The sequence below is a fragment of the Telopea speciosissima genome, chromosome 8, assembly GCF_018873765.1.
Source record: "Telopea speciosissima isolate NSW1024214 ecotype Mountain lineage chromosome 8, Tspe_v1, whole genome shotgun sequence".
Taxonomy (NCBI): domain Eukaryota; kingdom Viridiplantae; phylum Streptophyta; class Magnoliopsida; order Proteales; family Proteaceae; genus Telopea; species Telopea speciosissima.
Window position 1 is genome coordinate 9,365,097 of NC_057923.1, and position 17,701 is coordinate 9,382,797.

Sequence of the window (17,701 nt, forward strand, 5' to 3'; positions counted from 1 at the left end):
CCCACCCAAAAAAATAATAATTTACATTTCCAATTTGAAGCTGGTGTTCCTTTCTTTTTGATGGTTAGTAGACGTGATACTCTCCATATAATGCTCATGGGAAAAAGTACATTACGCTTAGGGCCATGATTCATGATGATGCACAGTTTTGATGCAATGCATTGTTACCGTTGTCTAAACATTAACTCTTTCAGGACGAAAAGGTTGAAGATGGAGGATAGCACTCTTTATGCATTGCGATAATCTGAGATTTACTCGAAAATTAAACTAAACACTGCTGTAAAAGACAATCACCAAACCGAACCATACTGGCAGAGACCGATATCAATATGGATTATTGGTCAAAGAATGGTTCATTTTTGAATTTACGTCTGATACTGCTCGATCTGTATTGGTATTGACTGAAACCGGTGCATAACATTGCACCGGGTGAGGTATAAGAGACCACATCTTCTTCACTGTCCTTTTTTTTTCCCTGATGGAACCTCTTTGCTGTGTTAGCCGTCTTGTTCTCAATAGTGATAACTTTTGTCTGCTTGTTTTAGGGGGCTTGCAAAGAAGAGAAAAAGGGTGGGCAGAGGTCTATTGACAAAAGGGATTGCCCACCAGGCCTCTTGAGTTGTTTAGTGTGGTTTGAATAATCTTGACGGTTGGTCTAATGTCTGCCCAGGAATAATATTCCACAAAACCCCTGGATCCTTCAGGCATACATACAGCCAATGGTCCAAATGATCAAGTCGTGGTCCAACCATCTGGTCCGATGATCATTGGAAATAAACTAAAACACCTACGCATTGGGCAATTGAAGAAAATTAAGACAAAGATGATGAAGAGGAGAGCTGCAACAGGCAGCAGCTCCAAGCTCCAGCTGTGTTTGAAGGGAAGCATAGAGTGTTGCGTTAGAGAAAGCAATGGTGTGAACAACTGCTCGCTCAGTTGGTCGGTCAATTGCCAGTTGAATGCATGTCTTAGGAGGTCACGAGATCGACTATCTTGTTTCACATTTGTGTCATAAGGCATCCCTCCTTGGTTAAAAGATCTCTTGTAACTGTAGTTAAAATCTCATTTCTTCAATTCCACCATTAGAAATTCTCTACGTTGGGCTCCTCTCAAGTGCAATAGGCATCAATACGTGGCTAGAGTGCCATTTGGACGGCGCAGATTGATGAAGCACACTCCTAGGTCTGCCAATTGCAATGTCATCTTTCAGCCCTATTGGAGTACCACATGATAAAAAAATAGCTTAAGTGCATGATAATTGTAGAAGTTTTATAAGCATGCATAAACATACATGAAGAGTATTTAATTGGATTAAACTCTAAAATTTAACATGTAGTTAATACAACCTATGACTTTTTTCTTCGACTATCAATGGGCGTATGAGGACCTTTTTGTCAAGGATTTTTTCCAAATACCTCCTCAAATTGCCCATACGTACAAATCCATCCATGAACTTTGTAAACTTTGTAGAGTGTTACTTGGGAAGTAGGAGTGCATTTGAAAATATTGAAAGTTCAAGGGTGCATTTGTACGTATGGACAAGTTGAGGGAGGCATTTGGAATCCCACACACACCCAAAAAAAAAAAGAAGTTAGGGATCGTGAATCCCACACACCCCCACGAGAATACGCAATCACAAGTCACGACTTCCAGGTTCCATTACCCGGTGCGAGTAGGAAGACTAGGAAAGCTCATATTTCCATCTTCCAGGGATGACCAAACCACTTTGTTGCACGGTCCCGCCTCGTCTCGTCGACTCTTTAGTCATTTCTGTACTGCTGTGCTACGACGTTAACCACCATCTGCGCTCCCGCCTCCCAGTGAGGGATTTTCATCTTTCTCACAGCGTTCATCAGTACTGAAGTAGATAAGATCCTTTGGAATTTGCGGTCCTTCAACCACTTCGACCGGGGCGGTAGGGTTTTTCAGCTGAGCTCCTCCTCTATTCACATAATTCAGATTCATTTTTATCAGTCTCAGATAGAGATGGGGGTTGCGAGTAAGATGGGAGACTGGGCATTCAAGGCCTTCACGGCGTCGCTGGGCGTCGCCACCATATATCTCACTGCCACCTTCTCCATGAACGTCTACAGAGGACTTGCTTGGCACAACGCTCAGTCGGTACTTGTCCTCCTCCTCCTCTCTCTCTGTTTCTTCTCCCTTCGTTCTCCTCCAACTTTTCCTTCTTTTCCTATTGAATAATAGCAGTACAATACTACAATGACTGATGCTGTGTAGAGATGGATCTTTTTTTTTAACCTTTTTCTTCTTTTCTTGAATTTCAAGATGTGTTTTTTTTTTTTATTGAATTTCTTGAACACGAATCTTTCACCACCACCACTCCCAAAAAAAAAAAAAAAAAAAAAATTTGAATCTCTAATTGCTCAACTGATATTTTGAGTTTGTTTTTGGTTTCCACAGACTATCACAAATTGTCTATTAGGGATTAGTTATTCTTTTCCCTTTAGTTCCTATAGTACCTGGATGATTAAGCCAACTAATAGCTAAATAAGAACTGAAACTTTGTAAACTGTGTATCCACAGTTAGTAGCCTCATGTTTAGAGTAATCAGGTGATCCTTTTTCAAATGAAAAGGCACAATAAGACAGAAAATGTTTACCCTGTCTTTAATTCTTGGTAAACTCACAGATTGCAGGGCGTGTCAGAGTTTTTGAAAAGTCAAGAAAGAAATAATCTGACTTCTTCACAAACGAAGATAGGTTCTTCACCTTTGCCTCAGTCGCTCCAAAGACTTTGAATTTGAGAAAAGGAATCAAAAGTAAAAGGAATGAGTAATAGGAATAAAAAGAAACTAATTTTACTAATTCTGAAAGGTAAATCTGGTCAGCAATTATGCTGCCAGCGGGGAAAGGAACAAAAAGAAAGACATTAAAAGAAATTGATAAATAGAACACATTGTGTGTCAAGTTTGTAGTTGATTTGTTGTGTCGTTCCTTCCAACTTCTCCTCTTTTATACTCCCTTTTGAATTTGAATTCAAATTTGAATTCCTTACAGTTTCTTGTTATAACCGTACCCGGTTTTGTTTGAAAATATTTATAAACTACCCAGTAACTTGACCAAGACTCATAATCTCTCGGTCTTCAAAATAGGGTGTAAACATTGCCCCTCACAATTCCTTTGAACGGGATCACATCAGTTCAAATGGAATTGGGTGGATACCCTTTCATCGGTCATAAATCTCCTAGTGGTGGTTTGATCTCTGACCGAAAATAGGGTGCAAACGCACAACCGAAGTAATCCCACCATATTCCCTTCATAGTTGAATCGGCCATGGAAGTTGATGTTCCCACCATCTTTTGCTCTAACCGCAAAACAGAGTCTTCTAAAAAGGCTCTCCACGGTCTCCCTTTGAATCTTATTCATTAAAAATTAGTTATCGTCTTCAATGAACGGTCTATCAAATTCGTCCAAAACATGTTGCCCCTGCAACTCCTCTGCAATCGGAGTTGCACTAGTTGTCATGGCAATTGGCCTTCCTTCCTCATCTGGAATCTGGATCAACAAACCTGATGGATCCAATATTCCTTTCGTATAACTTAGCCTCCCCATAATTAGTGTTGACTAAGAAAGGTCGATTATCTGCTGAGCCCAATTCTACATTCCCAACTTGATTCCAAAACACAAAAAATTGATGTAAAGAAAAAGGGATACAACTATTAGCGTGTATCCAATCTCTCCCCAACAAAGCATTATAATTTGTTATTGCATTCATGGCAAAGAAAGCTGTCATAGATATTCGGCCACTTATTCTTAGTTCGATAGGCAAAACTCCCCTAGGTGTAATTGCCCCACCCAAAAAATTTGTGACTGCGACATTTGCTTGGATTAAATCATCGTCAGTTTTGCCCAATTTCTGCATCATGCGAGCTGGCAAAATGTTAACTGCCGCTCCATTATCAACCAGAACTTTTGATACTGGTTTACCATCCATGTGAGATTTGACGTATAGAGGTTTTAAATGATGTGTCATCTCCTTTGTCGGTTTTTTGAAAATGAACTTAGCTTGATCAGGATCTTCTAAAACCATCTGGCTTCTAAAACCATCTGTTCTTTATATTCAGCAAGTGGTTGTTGTCTTTCCTGATCTGAATGTTCACTAACATGACCAACTTTTGTACTAATCTCAACTCCCATAATTTGAGGCAATTCTTCATCAAAACATTCTTCATTTTCAAAAACTTGGTCACTGATTTCAAAAACCTGGTCAGAGTTTGACTGAAAGATTTTTGGTAACACATATACTATGTTGATTGGTATTTGTGTTTCTATTGAACCAAACACCATCTTAACAAAATTGTTAAAATCACTACTAGTTTCTGAGCTATAGTCTGATATCTTAGGGCTATCGTGATGGCATTTCTCATTGTTTCCCGTGTTTTCGGTCTCCTCTTGTAGCTTCTCTTTGACCAATTCTTCTTTGACAGTAACTTGAGGTCTTGAAGGAACTATTATTGATGAAACTGACCGTATTGTATTATTCTTGTCGATCAAACGCTGCCTCTTATCCTGACCCATCAACTCGACTTTACCAGCCGTAGAGGAACGATAAGCAGCTTGTTGCCTCTGCCACCTCCTCCTTTGAGTTCCGGACATGAAATTACTTCCATCAAACGGAAACTTATGGTGCCTGACTATATGCCAGTTATCTCTAGTAAAATGAGGTCGAACCATACGCCGATTCGGGTTTTGATAATACCTTTGACCAGCATGTTCATTTCCTAAGCGTTGGCCCATAAGAAGTCTTCTTGGTGGCAATTGTATTTGCTCTCTAACAGGAATTCGATCTGCCTGTTGCTTCAATTGTACAATTTTCTTATCAGGTCTCCCTGGGTAATGTTGTTCCATCAGCTGAAAATCATCACAATTAAAACGGCAGCGAACTCCTTGTTTTATGGGAACTCTTTTCTGGTTAATTGCTGACTCTGCCTGCCGTAAGGAACTTTCATTCTTTAACTGTTTCTTTGAGTATCCTTTTTATTATCATACTCCATTTTCGACCGATGATTGAATAAACGTCGACATTGGGTACAAACTCCCCAATGAAAACTTTGCTCCTCATCGAACTTTGTGGCATGTACTGGCCGTTTCCCTTTATCCAAAACCTGAGTAGTTCTAGCCATTTTTGGCTGAACAGGTTGCCCCTTGACATTTGTATCATCAATCTTGACCATTGTTGGTACCTGGTCCTTCTTTTCTTGCCGAAGTCTGTCATCTTGACCATCATCAGTCTACTAGATTGTCTTTGTGCAAGAGCTATGTTCCTTCCAACGATCATTGTTGGTATAGGTAATGGATCTTTGGCCATTTGCGGCCTGACCGATAACTTCATCAAATCAGCAGTTACCACGTTAACCAATGGGAAAGGATTCTCATCTACCAATGTCACTCCTTTTTCTTTAGCAGGAAACTTCAAACTACCGTCAGTAATGGCTTTCTGTCCAGGAAGTGGTAAGATAGGCGCATTTTGTCCTACACCATTTTGATGCCTTCGTGCATCTTCAGGTCGACCAAAGCGGCCTTGATCTGGTCCTATTTCAACTTGTGGGTCTTGTCCATCAACCCACGGAGTATTTGTCCCTCCATGATTTACACCACCACGGTTTGCTCTTGCATCACCATTCCTTTGGCCACCATTATTATGGCCCGTAGCCTGATATCCATTTTGATTTGGATACCCGCCAAGTGGTATAACATTTGCCCCTTCCGCCACTGTAGCAACCTGTGTTAACGGGACAAACACTGGGTTAGTATAAGTTGTTGGCAGCATATATGCCATTGCCGGATTCTTTGGGTTTGTTGATTGGGATTGTGATAAGGGTATTCCCCTTGGTTGGTCACCATTACTAGTATAGTAATCATTACCCCCAACAACATTGCTCCCAATATTGCCCCCATCTGAACGACTGTGTACATAACTAAATGAAGGTTGATTTGCATTGACTCTGTGACTCCAATTGGCCAATTGATTTTGGGCCATAATTAAAGTCGTCCATTGATCATGCCTTGCCTGTTGAGTAGAATAAGACTGATTCATGGTTGTTACCATATGTTGCATAACCATTATTAATTGATTAGCAACATTTTCACTCAGACTATTATTTGACTGCATTCTTGGCAGAAAGTCTGCCGCAGCGGGCGGTGGACTCACAGGTTTTGATGAATTTGACGGTGATCTATTTGTTGGAACTCCTTCACCATTTCGTGCCATACTTCTTGTGGTTGCCATGATTTTTTAGTAAGTGGTCCCACCGAGCGTGCCAAAATGTTTACCCTGTCTTTAATTCTTGGTAAACTCACAGATTGCAGGGCGTGCCAGAGTTTTTGAAAACTCAAGAAAGAAATAAGGGAAATTTACACATACCACCCCTGAGGTGTGACGAAAGGATATTTTTACCCCCTAGTTTTGAAAAATTCTGCGTACCCCCCTGAGGTTTGCAAACGGTAACAAATAAGCCCATTCCGTCAGTTTATGACTAATAGTGTTAAAATAAAAGGGTAAAGTGACAAAAATGCCCCTTCAAGGAAAAAAAAAAAACCTGCAATCTTCTTCCTGTTGTTGAGCTGCGTCACCAGGAGACCAATGACTCGGGTTTCTCGGGCAGGGAAGATACGAGCCAATGACCCAATCGATTTTATGGCAGCAATTTGTAGCGTTGGAGTGCTTACCGCTCCAATTACTCTTAGAAGCTGTTCCACAACCGCCTTCGCCGGAGGAGAATTGGTCTTGAAAGCTGTGTGCCTAAGGTCGGCATTGGATTCAGCCGCAGCAGTTATCTCCATGACCGTCATGAGGCAATGTTCCTGCAACTCTCCCTGTTCCTTTTCAATGAGCTTCGCAAGGCAGAGCAACCCTTTGGTCTCATAAATTGGCAACACCACTCTGAACCCTCATGGATGAATCGAAGAGAACCTGCACTATTACCGGAATCCCAAGCTCTCTGGCGATGATGCGAATCCTTTCCTGGTCGGTGGCGAGGTTGAGCAAGGCAGTAGCAGCTGCAATTTGGGCATTGGGAGAGGCACCTTCCTTCAAGAGCTTCAGGAGTGGAGGAACGCCGCCCTCCTCAACGATGATCTTCTTGTTCCGGTAGTTGTCGATGGCGAGAAGGGCTAGCTGGTTTGCAGCCTCGACCTGATCAGGCAAGGGACCCATTTGGATAAAAGCCATGAAGGACCAGACCCAAGGGAGGATTGGGTCGTTATTAGCGATGGGCGGGAGGGAGACCTCGATGCCTCCGAAGGTAACAGAGTCGAAGATGCTAAGTAGCCACTTCATGTCGTCGATGGAGGCGTCCAGCAGGTTGATGGACTTGCGGAAGTCAGTGACGCTGGTGATTGTGACAGCGCAGCTAAGGAGGCCACTGTGCTTACACTTGCAGACCAGTGTTAGGGCACGCTCTAGGTTCTTAGTGACGTTGGAGAAGATGCAGCGCACAAGGCGGTCGTAGAGGGAAGGAGTGGAGGTGGCGAATTGGACGGCGAACTGGAGCATTTGAGAGAGACGCTCCACCTGTTTCCCCACGTCGGAGCACTCCACCTTGCAGGACTCAGCTTCCTCCACAGCCTTGCGTATTTGCTCCGTTAATAAAATTGGGAAAGATAGTTCTTCTATTCTCTTCTCTTCCGCCATCAACGATTGATAAATCGATCAATCGAACCTCCAATTACTAAAATTACTACTTTTACTCTCTTTTGCAATGTCTCTGCTCCATCTGGGGAAGAAAAGGGTTTCTGAGTCTTTTGCTCTTTCTGGTTATGTGTTCGTTCTAGTCTGTTTAGGGTGAGTGAGTAAATTTTAGGGATGGAGACTTGGTAGGACTCTTCCTGTCCCTAAATTCCTTAAGGGTTGAAAGAGTTTTGAAACCTGCAACCCATCTTCCCCAATTGATTTGGGGAAGATGAGGTGCAGGTTTTTTTTTTTTTTCTTTGCAAGAGTAATTTTGTCAGTTCACCTCTTATTTTTAACACTGTTAGTCATGAACTGATGGAATGGGCTTATTTGTTACTATTTGCAAACCTCAGGGGGGTACGCAGAATTTTTCAAAACTGGGGGGTAAAAATATCCTTTCGTCAAACCTCAGGGGTGGTATGTGTAAATTTCCCAAGAAATAATCTGACTTCTTCACAAACAAAGATAGGTTCTTCACCTTTTCCTCGGTCGCTCCAAGCACTTTGAATTTGAGAAAAGGAATCAAAAGCAAAAGGTATGAGTAATAGGAATTAAAAGAAACTAATTTTACTAATTCTGAAAGGAAATACAGGGTAAATCTGGTCAGCAATTACGCTGCAATCTGGGAAAGGAACAAAAAGAAAGACATTAAAAGAAATTGATAAAGAGAACACATTGTGTGTCAAGTTTGTAGTTGATTTGTTGTGTCGTTCCTTCCAACTTCTCCTCTTTTATACCCCCTTTTGAATTTTGAATTTGAATTCCTTACAGTTTCTTAAGCGTAAACTCATCTCTTGAGCGGTTATAACCGTACCCGGTCTTATTTGAAAATATTTATAAACTACCCAGTAACTTGACCAAGACTCATAATCTCTCGGTCTTCAAAATAGGGTGTAAACAGAAAATAGAGAAAAATTCTATTGCAAATGAAGAACCAAGTACAAGTAATGTAATACTGATTTAGGAAGCTAAACCAGTACCAAAACAGAATCGAATTCTGAGAAGAAAAAAACTCAGATTAGGGATATCAATCTTATAGGCAAATCAGATGATCGGATGGGAACGAAACTCAGCTCGAGCTCTGCTCTTAAGGTAATAAATCCCTGTTGAAGGTTGATCCAAGATTTAAGCAATCATGGACTTGTTGGAAAGCAATCTTTTGAAAGCTTTCCAACAAGTCCAAGATTGCTTAAATACGATTTATATTGAAGGAGTTATGTACCAGTCACACTTAATTTGGTGTGCGTGAATGCTGTCAAAATCGCTCTGAATGAAAATATTTTTTTGGACATCAAAACAAATGAATATTTTACCGCACTTTTGGTTTTTAGCAATGTTTTACCATATTAAGATTTATGGAATTTTTAGATTTGAGAAAAACCTTAGCATTAGAAAGTTGAAAATTGCACCTACCACCGAAAATCCAGTTTTTGTTCTTGAACTAGGGGTTGACTTTTTCCCCTTTTGGAGTTTGATTTTTTAACTATTTTTATCGGATTCAAATAGGAGGGTATTTGCTTATTTATAAATAATATCTTAAGTAAAGGAAACACAAAAACATTTACTTAAATGATATTAGGCATAAATAAGTGTATGTCCTGGTTTCTGGCATAAATAAGTATCTGTATACCAAGGTTTGCATAGATAGGTGTCTGTATACCCAGATTTCCCACTGAGATCGGCGAGATCTCGAGATCTGACACTCATATAAAGGACTTTGGGTCGAGATCTCACGAGATCTCGAGCGAGTTGGGGTACTTTTTTGTTTCGTATGCCATCTCGTCTCGACCCTGGGAAAAAATGAGATCTCGCGAGTTTTAGTTCTATGGTTGGATCGATCCTTGCCACGACCACGAGAAGAATTAGTGGGACAACCATGAAGTTTCTAGCAATGTTCCCTGGTGTGGTGCTCTTCGTCACAATAATCACACTTCACAGCATCCTTGTTAGTGGAAGAACAATCACTAGAATGTGTGAAACCACCTCAAGATTGTGATCCAGAGCCTGAAAATAGAGTTGATCGCTCTTGGGTTATGATGGCAGTATGTCGGTTGTCTTCTAACTAAACCATAGCATATGATGCTCCAGAGAAGGAAACGGATCACGACTGAGAACATGAGCACTCTGATCATACTCTACATTGAGACCTGCCAAGAAATCATAAACACGAAGTTTGTCTTTGGTGTGCTTCTTGAAACTAGTAGCATCTGCAGAACTAGTGACTTGAAAGTCTTCATAGAAATCCAACTTCTGCCATATACCACATAACTCAAAAAGTATTGAATAAAGACATATCCTTCTGTTTGGTTTCATGTATATTCTTCCTCAGTTCATAAACCTGGGCGTCATTCCCAACTTGAGAGTATGTGTCCTTCGCAGCCTTCCAAATCTTTGCAGCGGTATCCAATAACAGGTAACTCCATGCAATATTAGGTTGCATTGAATTGATAAGGAAGGACATTAGAGAATTAATCAGAACTCCACTTTTTCAAAGATGGACCAGAAGTAGTAGGCTTCTTAGATTCACCTGTCAAAGACCTGGAAAAATCACGAGAGTCGATAGACAAGAAGCAGGATCGAGACCACATCAAGTAATTGCTCCCATCCAACTTGATAGAGCTAACAGGGAATGAAGGAAAGTCACTACAACCCATTCCATCAGTTTCAGTGGATGCGGTTTTGATGTCAGACATGGCTTCTGATCTCAAATCAATCAAAACTTTAAAAGAGAAGATTTGAACGAGAAGAACTTCTAACACATGCTACAGTAAGGGCAGCAACCTGAACAAACTCGGATGGTCTGGGGAAAAAAAAAAAACTGCAGCATCAAATCTTCTCCATGTACAACAGACGATCAATCATAGGTTCCCTCAAACCTTATGTAAGAAGGTAAGAGGGATCAGCAAAGGGCAGGACCCTCGGTGGGAAGAAGCTCTACCACCGAGGGATGGGTCTCTCTCTTGATTCGATGGGAGAGAGAGAGAGAGAGAGAGAGAGAAGCCAAGAGGAAGAAGAGGCAAGATGAGGGGGATGTTGATGCTAGGAGTTGTGCAGTTTTGGTATTAGGGTTTGGATCCCAAAGTGGATCCTTGCTCTGTCTCCATGTTGTGATTTGGGGAATGATGACATACTACTTGTACTGCCCTAGGACATTTCTACGGTTCTACCCTTATACCCATATTACAACAGTATCATCTGGTATGTTTCGCCTTTTTTTAAGGGTAAGAGAGTATAGTTCTATGGGTTTTTGCATGACTAGACCTTCTCAAATGCCACACAAGTTCCAAATATGTTAGGCTCCACTGTCTACTCAAGTGAAAGTCAATAATTTCAAGATAGAACTTAGGAGGTCTCTTTTCTTTTGAACCACTTAGGAACGCTTTATTCTTTTATGTTGCAGAGGTCTTTTGTGGTTACCTTCATTTTGGTAATTCTGGTTTCTATAGTTCAGTTATGGTAGTTTTTGTTATTTATTTTTTCAATCCTGATTCCTGACTAGGAAATTGGCTGGCACATGGGGGTGGTGGTGAGAGGAAATTGGCGGGGGTCAATGTCCCCAGTTAACCCAGGCACTAGAGAGAGACAATCCCAATAGGTTGGAGCAAGTTACAAGGAGAGAGAAACCGTGTCCAAAAGGCCTGAACCTGAAATAGAGAAACACAGTAAGTTGGGGCAAGCTACAATGTGATGGGAGAAACCATGTCCCTTAACCCCACCCCCCCTCATTCAAGCACGCACATACTCACTCTCTCTAACTTGCTAGAACAAGTTTTCTTCTCCCTTCTATTCAATCATTAAAAAAACAGGTTGGGTTCTCTGAAACTCTGAATTGGAAAAGGGGAGCTGGGTCATTCGTGTTAGTCTGATTATTTGTGCATTGAGGTTCTCTGGCAGAGTGATCACTCATGCAACCAGGTGGCTGGCTGTTCAACCAGTCCAACTGGCTTGTCCTGTCCAGCGTAAATACTTCCTTTAATTTTGCAAGGGTTCTTTCAATTTTTTTTCTGGGTCATTCGTGTTGGTCTGATTATTTGTGCATTGAGGTTCTCTAGCAGAGTGACCACTCATGGAACCAGGTGGCTGGCTGTTCAACCAGTCCAACTGGCTTGTCCTGTCCTGTCCAGTCCAGCGTAAATACTTCATTTAATTTTTGCAAGGGTTCTTTCATTTTTTTCCCCAAATTTTAATTATCAGGCTGCATGAGTATTCTTACTGTTACCGTCTTTCCATTCATTGTCTCTTTTTTTTTTTTCTGGGGAGGGGGGGGGGGATGGGAGGGTGTTTTTAATCCATTCTGATGGTATTGTGTTTATCCTTCTGATATTGATGCTGTTACTGTTGCTGGAGGGTTCTCTGACTTGAAGTGGCTTTTTTTATTTTTATTTTGTAGAAAACGGAAAAGGAAGGATCTCAAGATGAGAAACAGTGAGGAACAGTTCCATGATGTAGCATCAAGTCTTGGGTTATGTTCTGTTCTTAAATCTCATGATGCATTTGGATATCTACTCTTATTTGTTGCAATTCTGAGTCGATGAGATAAGCTTAAAAGGCATTACTAGCAAAATGTTTTAAAGATTCTGATTCATAATATTTCAGATTTAAATAGATCTGTGAAAATTGAGATGTGGCTTTTGAAGACTGGTCTGTCTTCATTTTGGTGCTGACTTGATTCATAATATTTCTGATTTGATGAGAGAATTGATGCTCTTGAAGTTTTCCTGTGGTGGGTTACAGGAGTATTTGCTTATTTCCCAGGCCCTATTTGATTCTTTGCAAGACTTTTCCTGCAAATTATATTGTACATAAAAATTTCTTAGGGAATGTGTCCTACATGCCCATGGAAGAAATCCCCTCCTACGCACCTACTTCAAATATTGCCACATGGACAGATGAATATCCAGACCATTGGATAGATAGTTTAAAAAATGAATTAGTCGCTTGTCAAAGCTTAATTCAATCAAACACCCTCTCGTGTATGGCCATGCATCCTTATGTATGTCTATATATGGTAATGGTACTCCAACCATTTTCCATAACCTAGGATTTTTCATAGGTCTATTTTAAGTTGATGGGCATGTTTGGATTCTTTTTTAATTATTTATGCATGCCGATGCTACCATTTTTTGGATTTTACATCAAAACAAAAACAAACAGCAGAAAGTCTTACAAGAAAGAAGCTTCTTTTTTTTTTTGTCCCATTTTCTTAGGGGAAAGGTTTAACCCGTCAGTGGATCATGGGATTTAGGGTAAAATAAAAATAAAAAACATAAAAGGAAGGAATTATCGACCATTCATCAAATGGGTGGGATTGGGGGAAGGGGCACAAAGAGATTCATTTGCCGGGACCGAAAACTCTCCTTTTCTTTTTTCACATGGAAACAAAGGGAGACCAAAGGAAATTTACATAGTCAGATCAGTGTATAAACTGAAAGAATAGGAGAAATAAAAAAAAATGAGTCCATAAAATTCAAGTATGAGAAAAATAATCGTGTCATGTCACAAATTACAATAATGTAAAACCCTACAATTCTCTATGGCTTCTCTGAATTACTAGTGTCAGGCAATATAAAAAACAGGATCAAAAGGGTAAAAAAAATGAAAATAAAGAATGGGTGTGGTTGTACAAGTGATTCATTGTTCATAGGCCAACAATGATGCGGCACCATGAGTGTTTGTCACTGAAGAGAGCTCCCCCACCAGGGTAATACCCCATTTGCAGGATCAGCCAGGTTGGCCATTACGAAGTCCCTGAGCCCTGTGTCCCATACCTCACAGAACTGAAGTGGCCAATTGGGTGGCTCAATGGCCTCAGTCCCAAGCCCAGGGGCCCTGTCTTTCGATCCCTCATTCTGGTTCTCTTGCCAGTATGCGACGTAGGTGGCAACCCTTCGAAAGAACTTGGCCCTGAAAGCTTCCCACACCTGGTACTTGTAGTGATTTATGATGGCTGTACTCTGTGGCAGGTTGAGGTACGTGTACCCTGTCTTTAGCCGGAAATGGTGAATCACATTGAGTAGTGTATCGTCGAGAGCATTGGGGCGTACGATGGATTTGTGCCTTTCAGGGCTCTGGAGCCGGCAGGTGTAGCCCACTGTCACTCCCTGTGAAGGAGGCGTTCTTAGCCCTGACGGTCCAAAGCTGTGGCAGGATGTCCTGATCTCACCGATGGTTGTTGAGGAGGAGAAATTTGCGACGAGGGTTTTAAGAGAATCTCGACCTGGGTATCCCAAGCTATCGGTCGGAATCCCTCTGTTTGCAGAGGGAACAGGGAAGTAGAAGAACTCATCAACATCCATGAATCCCACCCAATTGCATTCCGCCTTTGCCCTGACGGTGCAGTGTGAGAAACCAGCTTCCTGGGTCTTGAGCCAAGGCCAGACGTGCCTGCTAACATTGTAATTCTCTTGATCGAGTTCGTCAATCACTTGCTTGATATTGTCGTCACTGTTGTTGTCATAGATGAACCAGCGCTCAACCCCAAGCCAGGCATGGTAGGTGATCCATTCCCGCAGGGAGGAGGCTTGGTTCCATACCATGGTGCATACACACATCTCATATTTCTTCTTCACCGCGGCAGTGGTGGTGGTGAAATGGAAGATCTTAGCGACGGAAGGTAGGGGAATATAAAGGGGAGGAGTAGTCCTCACTCTGCCTGATGTTCCCAATGAAGCTACACCAATGGTGACTCGGATTCCATTGGCTCTAGAGGGATTGTTTCGAATGGTAATAGGGAGAGAGCACCGGACAACTTCCTGTGCTGCAGTAAGGGCCTGTGTGGTGAAAACGAAGTGGGGATTTCTCTGCCAATTTCCCCATCCGAAGTGGCAGACGAATTGCGTCGGATCAGAGGCTCTATCAGGGCGAAGATTCAATCCTTTAACGAACACCACGGCCGTGTCCCCATCCAGAGCTGCACCGTAGACCAGCGACGTCTCCCATGAATGAACTGGATGATCAATTCCAATTCCAACCGACGCATCATCTTGTAATTCTTCTCCTCTGCTGCGCTGAGTCTCTCTAATTCCAGTCCTCTCCAGGAGAACCCAAGCAGAGTGATTAGCTGGAGGTGTGGGACACCGGGCAATTGACCTGTAACCATCGAATTCGTCTACAGACAGAAGGGAAAGTGAGATGCTGTGGCGGTTCTTGGGATCTAACTCATTGGATTCAATAGAATTGTTGGTGTTACTGAAGGAGGGCAGAGGATGGTAGACACAATTCAATGCTGCGTTCCAATGAAGCAGAGATAGACCCTTCGTCGTTATCGTTCTCCTCTTGGAAACCACCAGCAAAACATGGTCAGAGAACAAGACCCGATCCTCAACAATGAATGGCAATGGTCCCCCGTCATTATGATCGGCAGAAGAATGTAAGATGGAATTGCTCACGGCCAATGCTGAAGACGACAGCAGAGGTAAGCGGGAGACGATCAGAACGGGACGGAAGGGAGACGAGCCAATGGTGGAGAAGCTGTTAAGGAGGAGGACGAAGCAGCAGAAGCAGAGGAGGAGGAGAAGGAGAGAGACGGAAATGGAATAGTGGCAGGAGAGTAGAGAGGACGAAGGAGTTCGTCTTGGGATGTGCTTTCGCTTGCGGCACTGCAGCTCAGAATCCATTTGCTTGCAATGGCATATGTGCATTACTGGCTAATCAGATCCAATGCTGCTGCTTCGCTATGTCGATGTGTACGGGTAGATCTCAGGGGCTGAGCTGATGGGAATGGGGGACCTGTAAGAGGAAGAAGAGAGACGGAGGAACCTCGAGAGAGAGAGAGAGAGAGAGTGCATAGGCATTAATCTTAAGGAGACGCAACGCGTAGTTATGAAAGAAGAGAAGAGACGCCAGCCGTACTTTCCACCGCCAACTGAGAAAGTCCACCACCCCACTCTTCCTCCTCCTCCTCCGAGTCCTCTTTCTCTGCTGGTGCGCTGTATTATTTCTCTTTCTTGCTTTCAACAGAACAATATCCTATTCTACTACTCTATTGAATGTTCAAACATGGCATATGCAATAATATGCCCATACCTTTCCCTTATTGTCCAAAAAAACAAAAAAGAAAAACCCATACCTTTCTCTTTTGCAATAAAGAAGTATTGTGTTTATTTGACCATATTTTTGGAGACATAACTCGTAATTTACTGGGAAAAACATAAGATTACTTACAAATCCCTATCCAAACAAAAACATAGGGTGTTTTGGTTATTTCATAAGGGGGTCCACCTATGAAATAACTCAAACACCTCTTGTTTTGCTGGGTTGGATCTTTCAACTCCCGCCATGGCTGTAGGAGAGTCGAATTATCTTTGTATACCTACGAATTGAACACTCCTGCACCAACTTAGGGAAAAAAAAAATTTTCGGAGGGATGCATCATCAAGAGTCGTGAGGGGTTCACCTCTCTGAGACTGGTTGTGGTTCTTGGCACTAGCTTGGTGCTAAGAAAGTTCCAACTTCCAATGCTATAAAGTCTAATTAATTAAAAGTTGTTCGATCAGCTTTTGGTGCCTTCTCCCCCATCTTCTTTCTTTCTTTCTTTCATTCTTTCTTTCTTTCTTTCTTTTTATTCGATTGAACCCATGTCGAGTCCTCAACACCTCATCTTCTTTCTTTAATCTTTATTAATTAAAATGAAATGCCAGAGAAGCTTCAACCTCTGATGATTGGCAGCATGTGAAGTGAAGGATGTGTTTGATTTTGTTTTGTACGATTTACTCACATATTCAAAAAAAAAAATTTATACGTTTGGTTGGCTATACAAATTCCACTGACGGGAAACAAATCCTCTGCAGGGCAGGTTTAGAATTTGGCATGTGGATCGGTGTGACATCCAATGGTGACGAACTCGAGAAGAAAGAAAGGAAAAAAAAACTGGGTCAATTCATCTCACACCATTGGATGAAGCATCATCCACTTGTTGAGCTCTCAAGCCCACATTACAATGTACCGCCAGATCGGTGCACTGCCGAAGATTTTAGTCCAATTGGACTGGGCTCTCTGACAGTCCAACCCGTTTTGGTGAATAAAGGAGTGCACCATACTTAGGATCAATTGAAGCTTTTTCTTTATTTCTTTTTTTTAGTGGGGTTTTAGAAAGAGAGGGAAAATCATGAAATGGTGCAAAGCAATCTCCACGACACGATAAATTTGTGCTACGTATCGCACAATGAAGGTAGCATTGCCAGGTACTACCAGATTAAAGAATTGGAGAGGATTTTTATCCCGGTAAGATTGAGGGGGAAACAGAAAGAGAGTTGAAGGAAGAGAGAGAGAGAGAGGGAAAGTTGTGGACGATTTCAGTATGAAACAAGTGATGTAATGGAAGGCTCTTTCTTATGCACGTAGGCATTTGCCGGATTATTATCTTCTCCAATTCCTAAAGTGTGGCAGCGTAGTAGTGCTAGGTGGAGATGTCGATATTTGGCAACTACTACATCTAATGTTCCATATCAATGAGATCTAACCGTTGAATAAAGTAGCTACCAAGTGTCGATATCTCCACCTAACACTGTCGCACTGCCACACTTTAAGGAATTGGAGAAGATAATTTTCTAGCGTTTGCCCTGTAACCCCATTGTCGGCAGTGCAGCAAGTGGATGGAAGCATGTATAGCTGGCGGGACTCCATTACCCGCATGTGCTAGACCTAACCTCTAAGGTCAAGCGATGTAGAGTCGGTACCGGTGCTGGTGGTGGTGAATTCAGTGTTTGAGTTTCACTGGCTGGTAGAAAGGTAGTGTTGTTGAGAAAAATAAACATTTTTTTTCTTTGGGGAAAGTTTTCATATACGGTTGTGTAAGCCATGTATGTGAGAGGGTGGGAGTTTCAAGGCATTAATTAATGAGTGGGGATTTATGATTTTTTCAACTCTTTGTGAGAGGAGACACGACCGTGCATGCTTACACAGCCGTGTATGAAAACTTCTCCCTTTTTGGGGAAATCTTTTTTGAAAGTTAACGAAGAGATACAATAATCAAAGTATGCACAAGTTTAATAGTGCAAATAAATCAAAT

The 17,701-nt window shown here is 41.8% G+C and overlaps 2 protein-coding genes across 2 annotated transcripts; both read right to left on the reverse strand.

Annotated features, from left to right (window-relative positions):
• Positions 1-6,882: 6,882 nt before the first annotated feature.
• On the reverse strand, positions 6,883-7,658 carry LOC122672009. Its single transcript, XM_043869518.1, has one exon. It carries the CDS (start codon positions 7,651-7,653, stop codon positions 6,883-6,885), a length of 771 nt encoding a protein of 256 aa, XP_043725453.1. The 5' UTR covers positions 7,654-7,658.
• A 5,485-nt stretch (positions 7,659-13,143) lies between these two features.
• LOC122670683 (glycosyltransferase family 92 protein RCOM_0530710-like) lies at positions 13,144-15,400 on the reverse strand. The gene has a single exon (XM_043867643.1). The coding sequence runs from the start codon at positions 15,330-15,332 to the stop codon at positions 13,368-13,370; it is 1,965 nt and encodes a 654-aa protein (XP_043723578.1). The 5' UTR covers positions 15,333-15,400; the 3' UTR covers positions 13,144-13,367.
• Between the last annotated feature and the right edge of the window lie 2,301 nt (positions 15,401-17,701).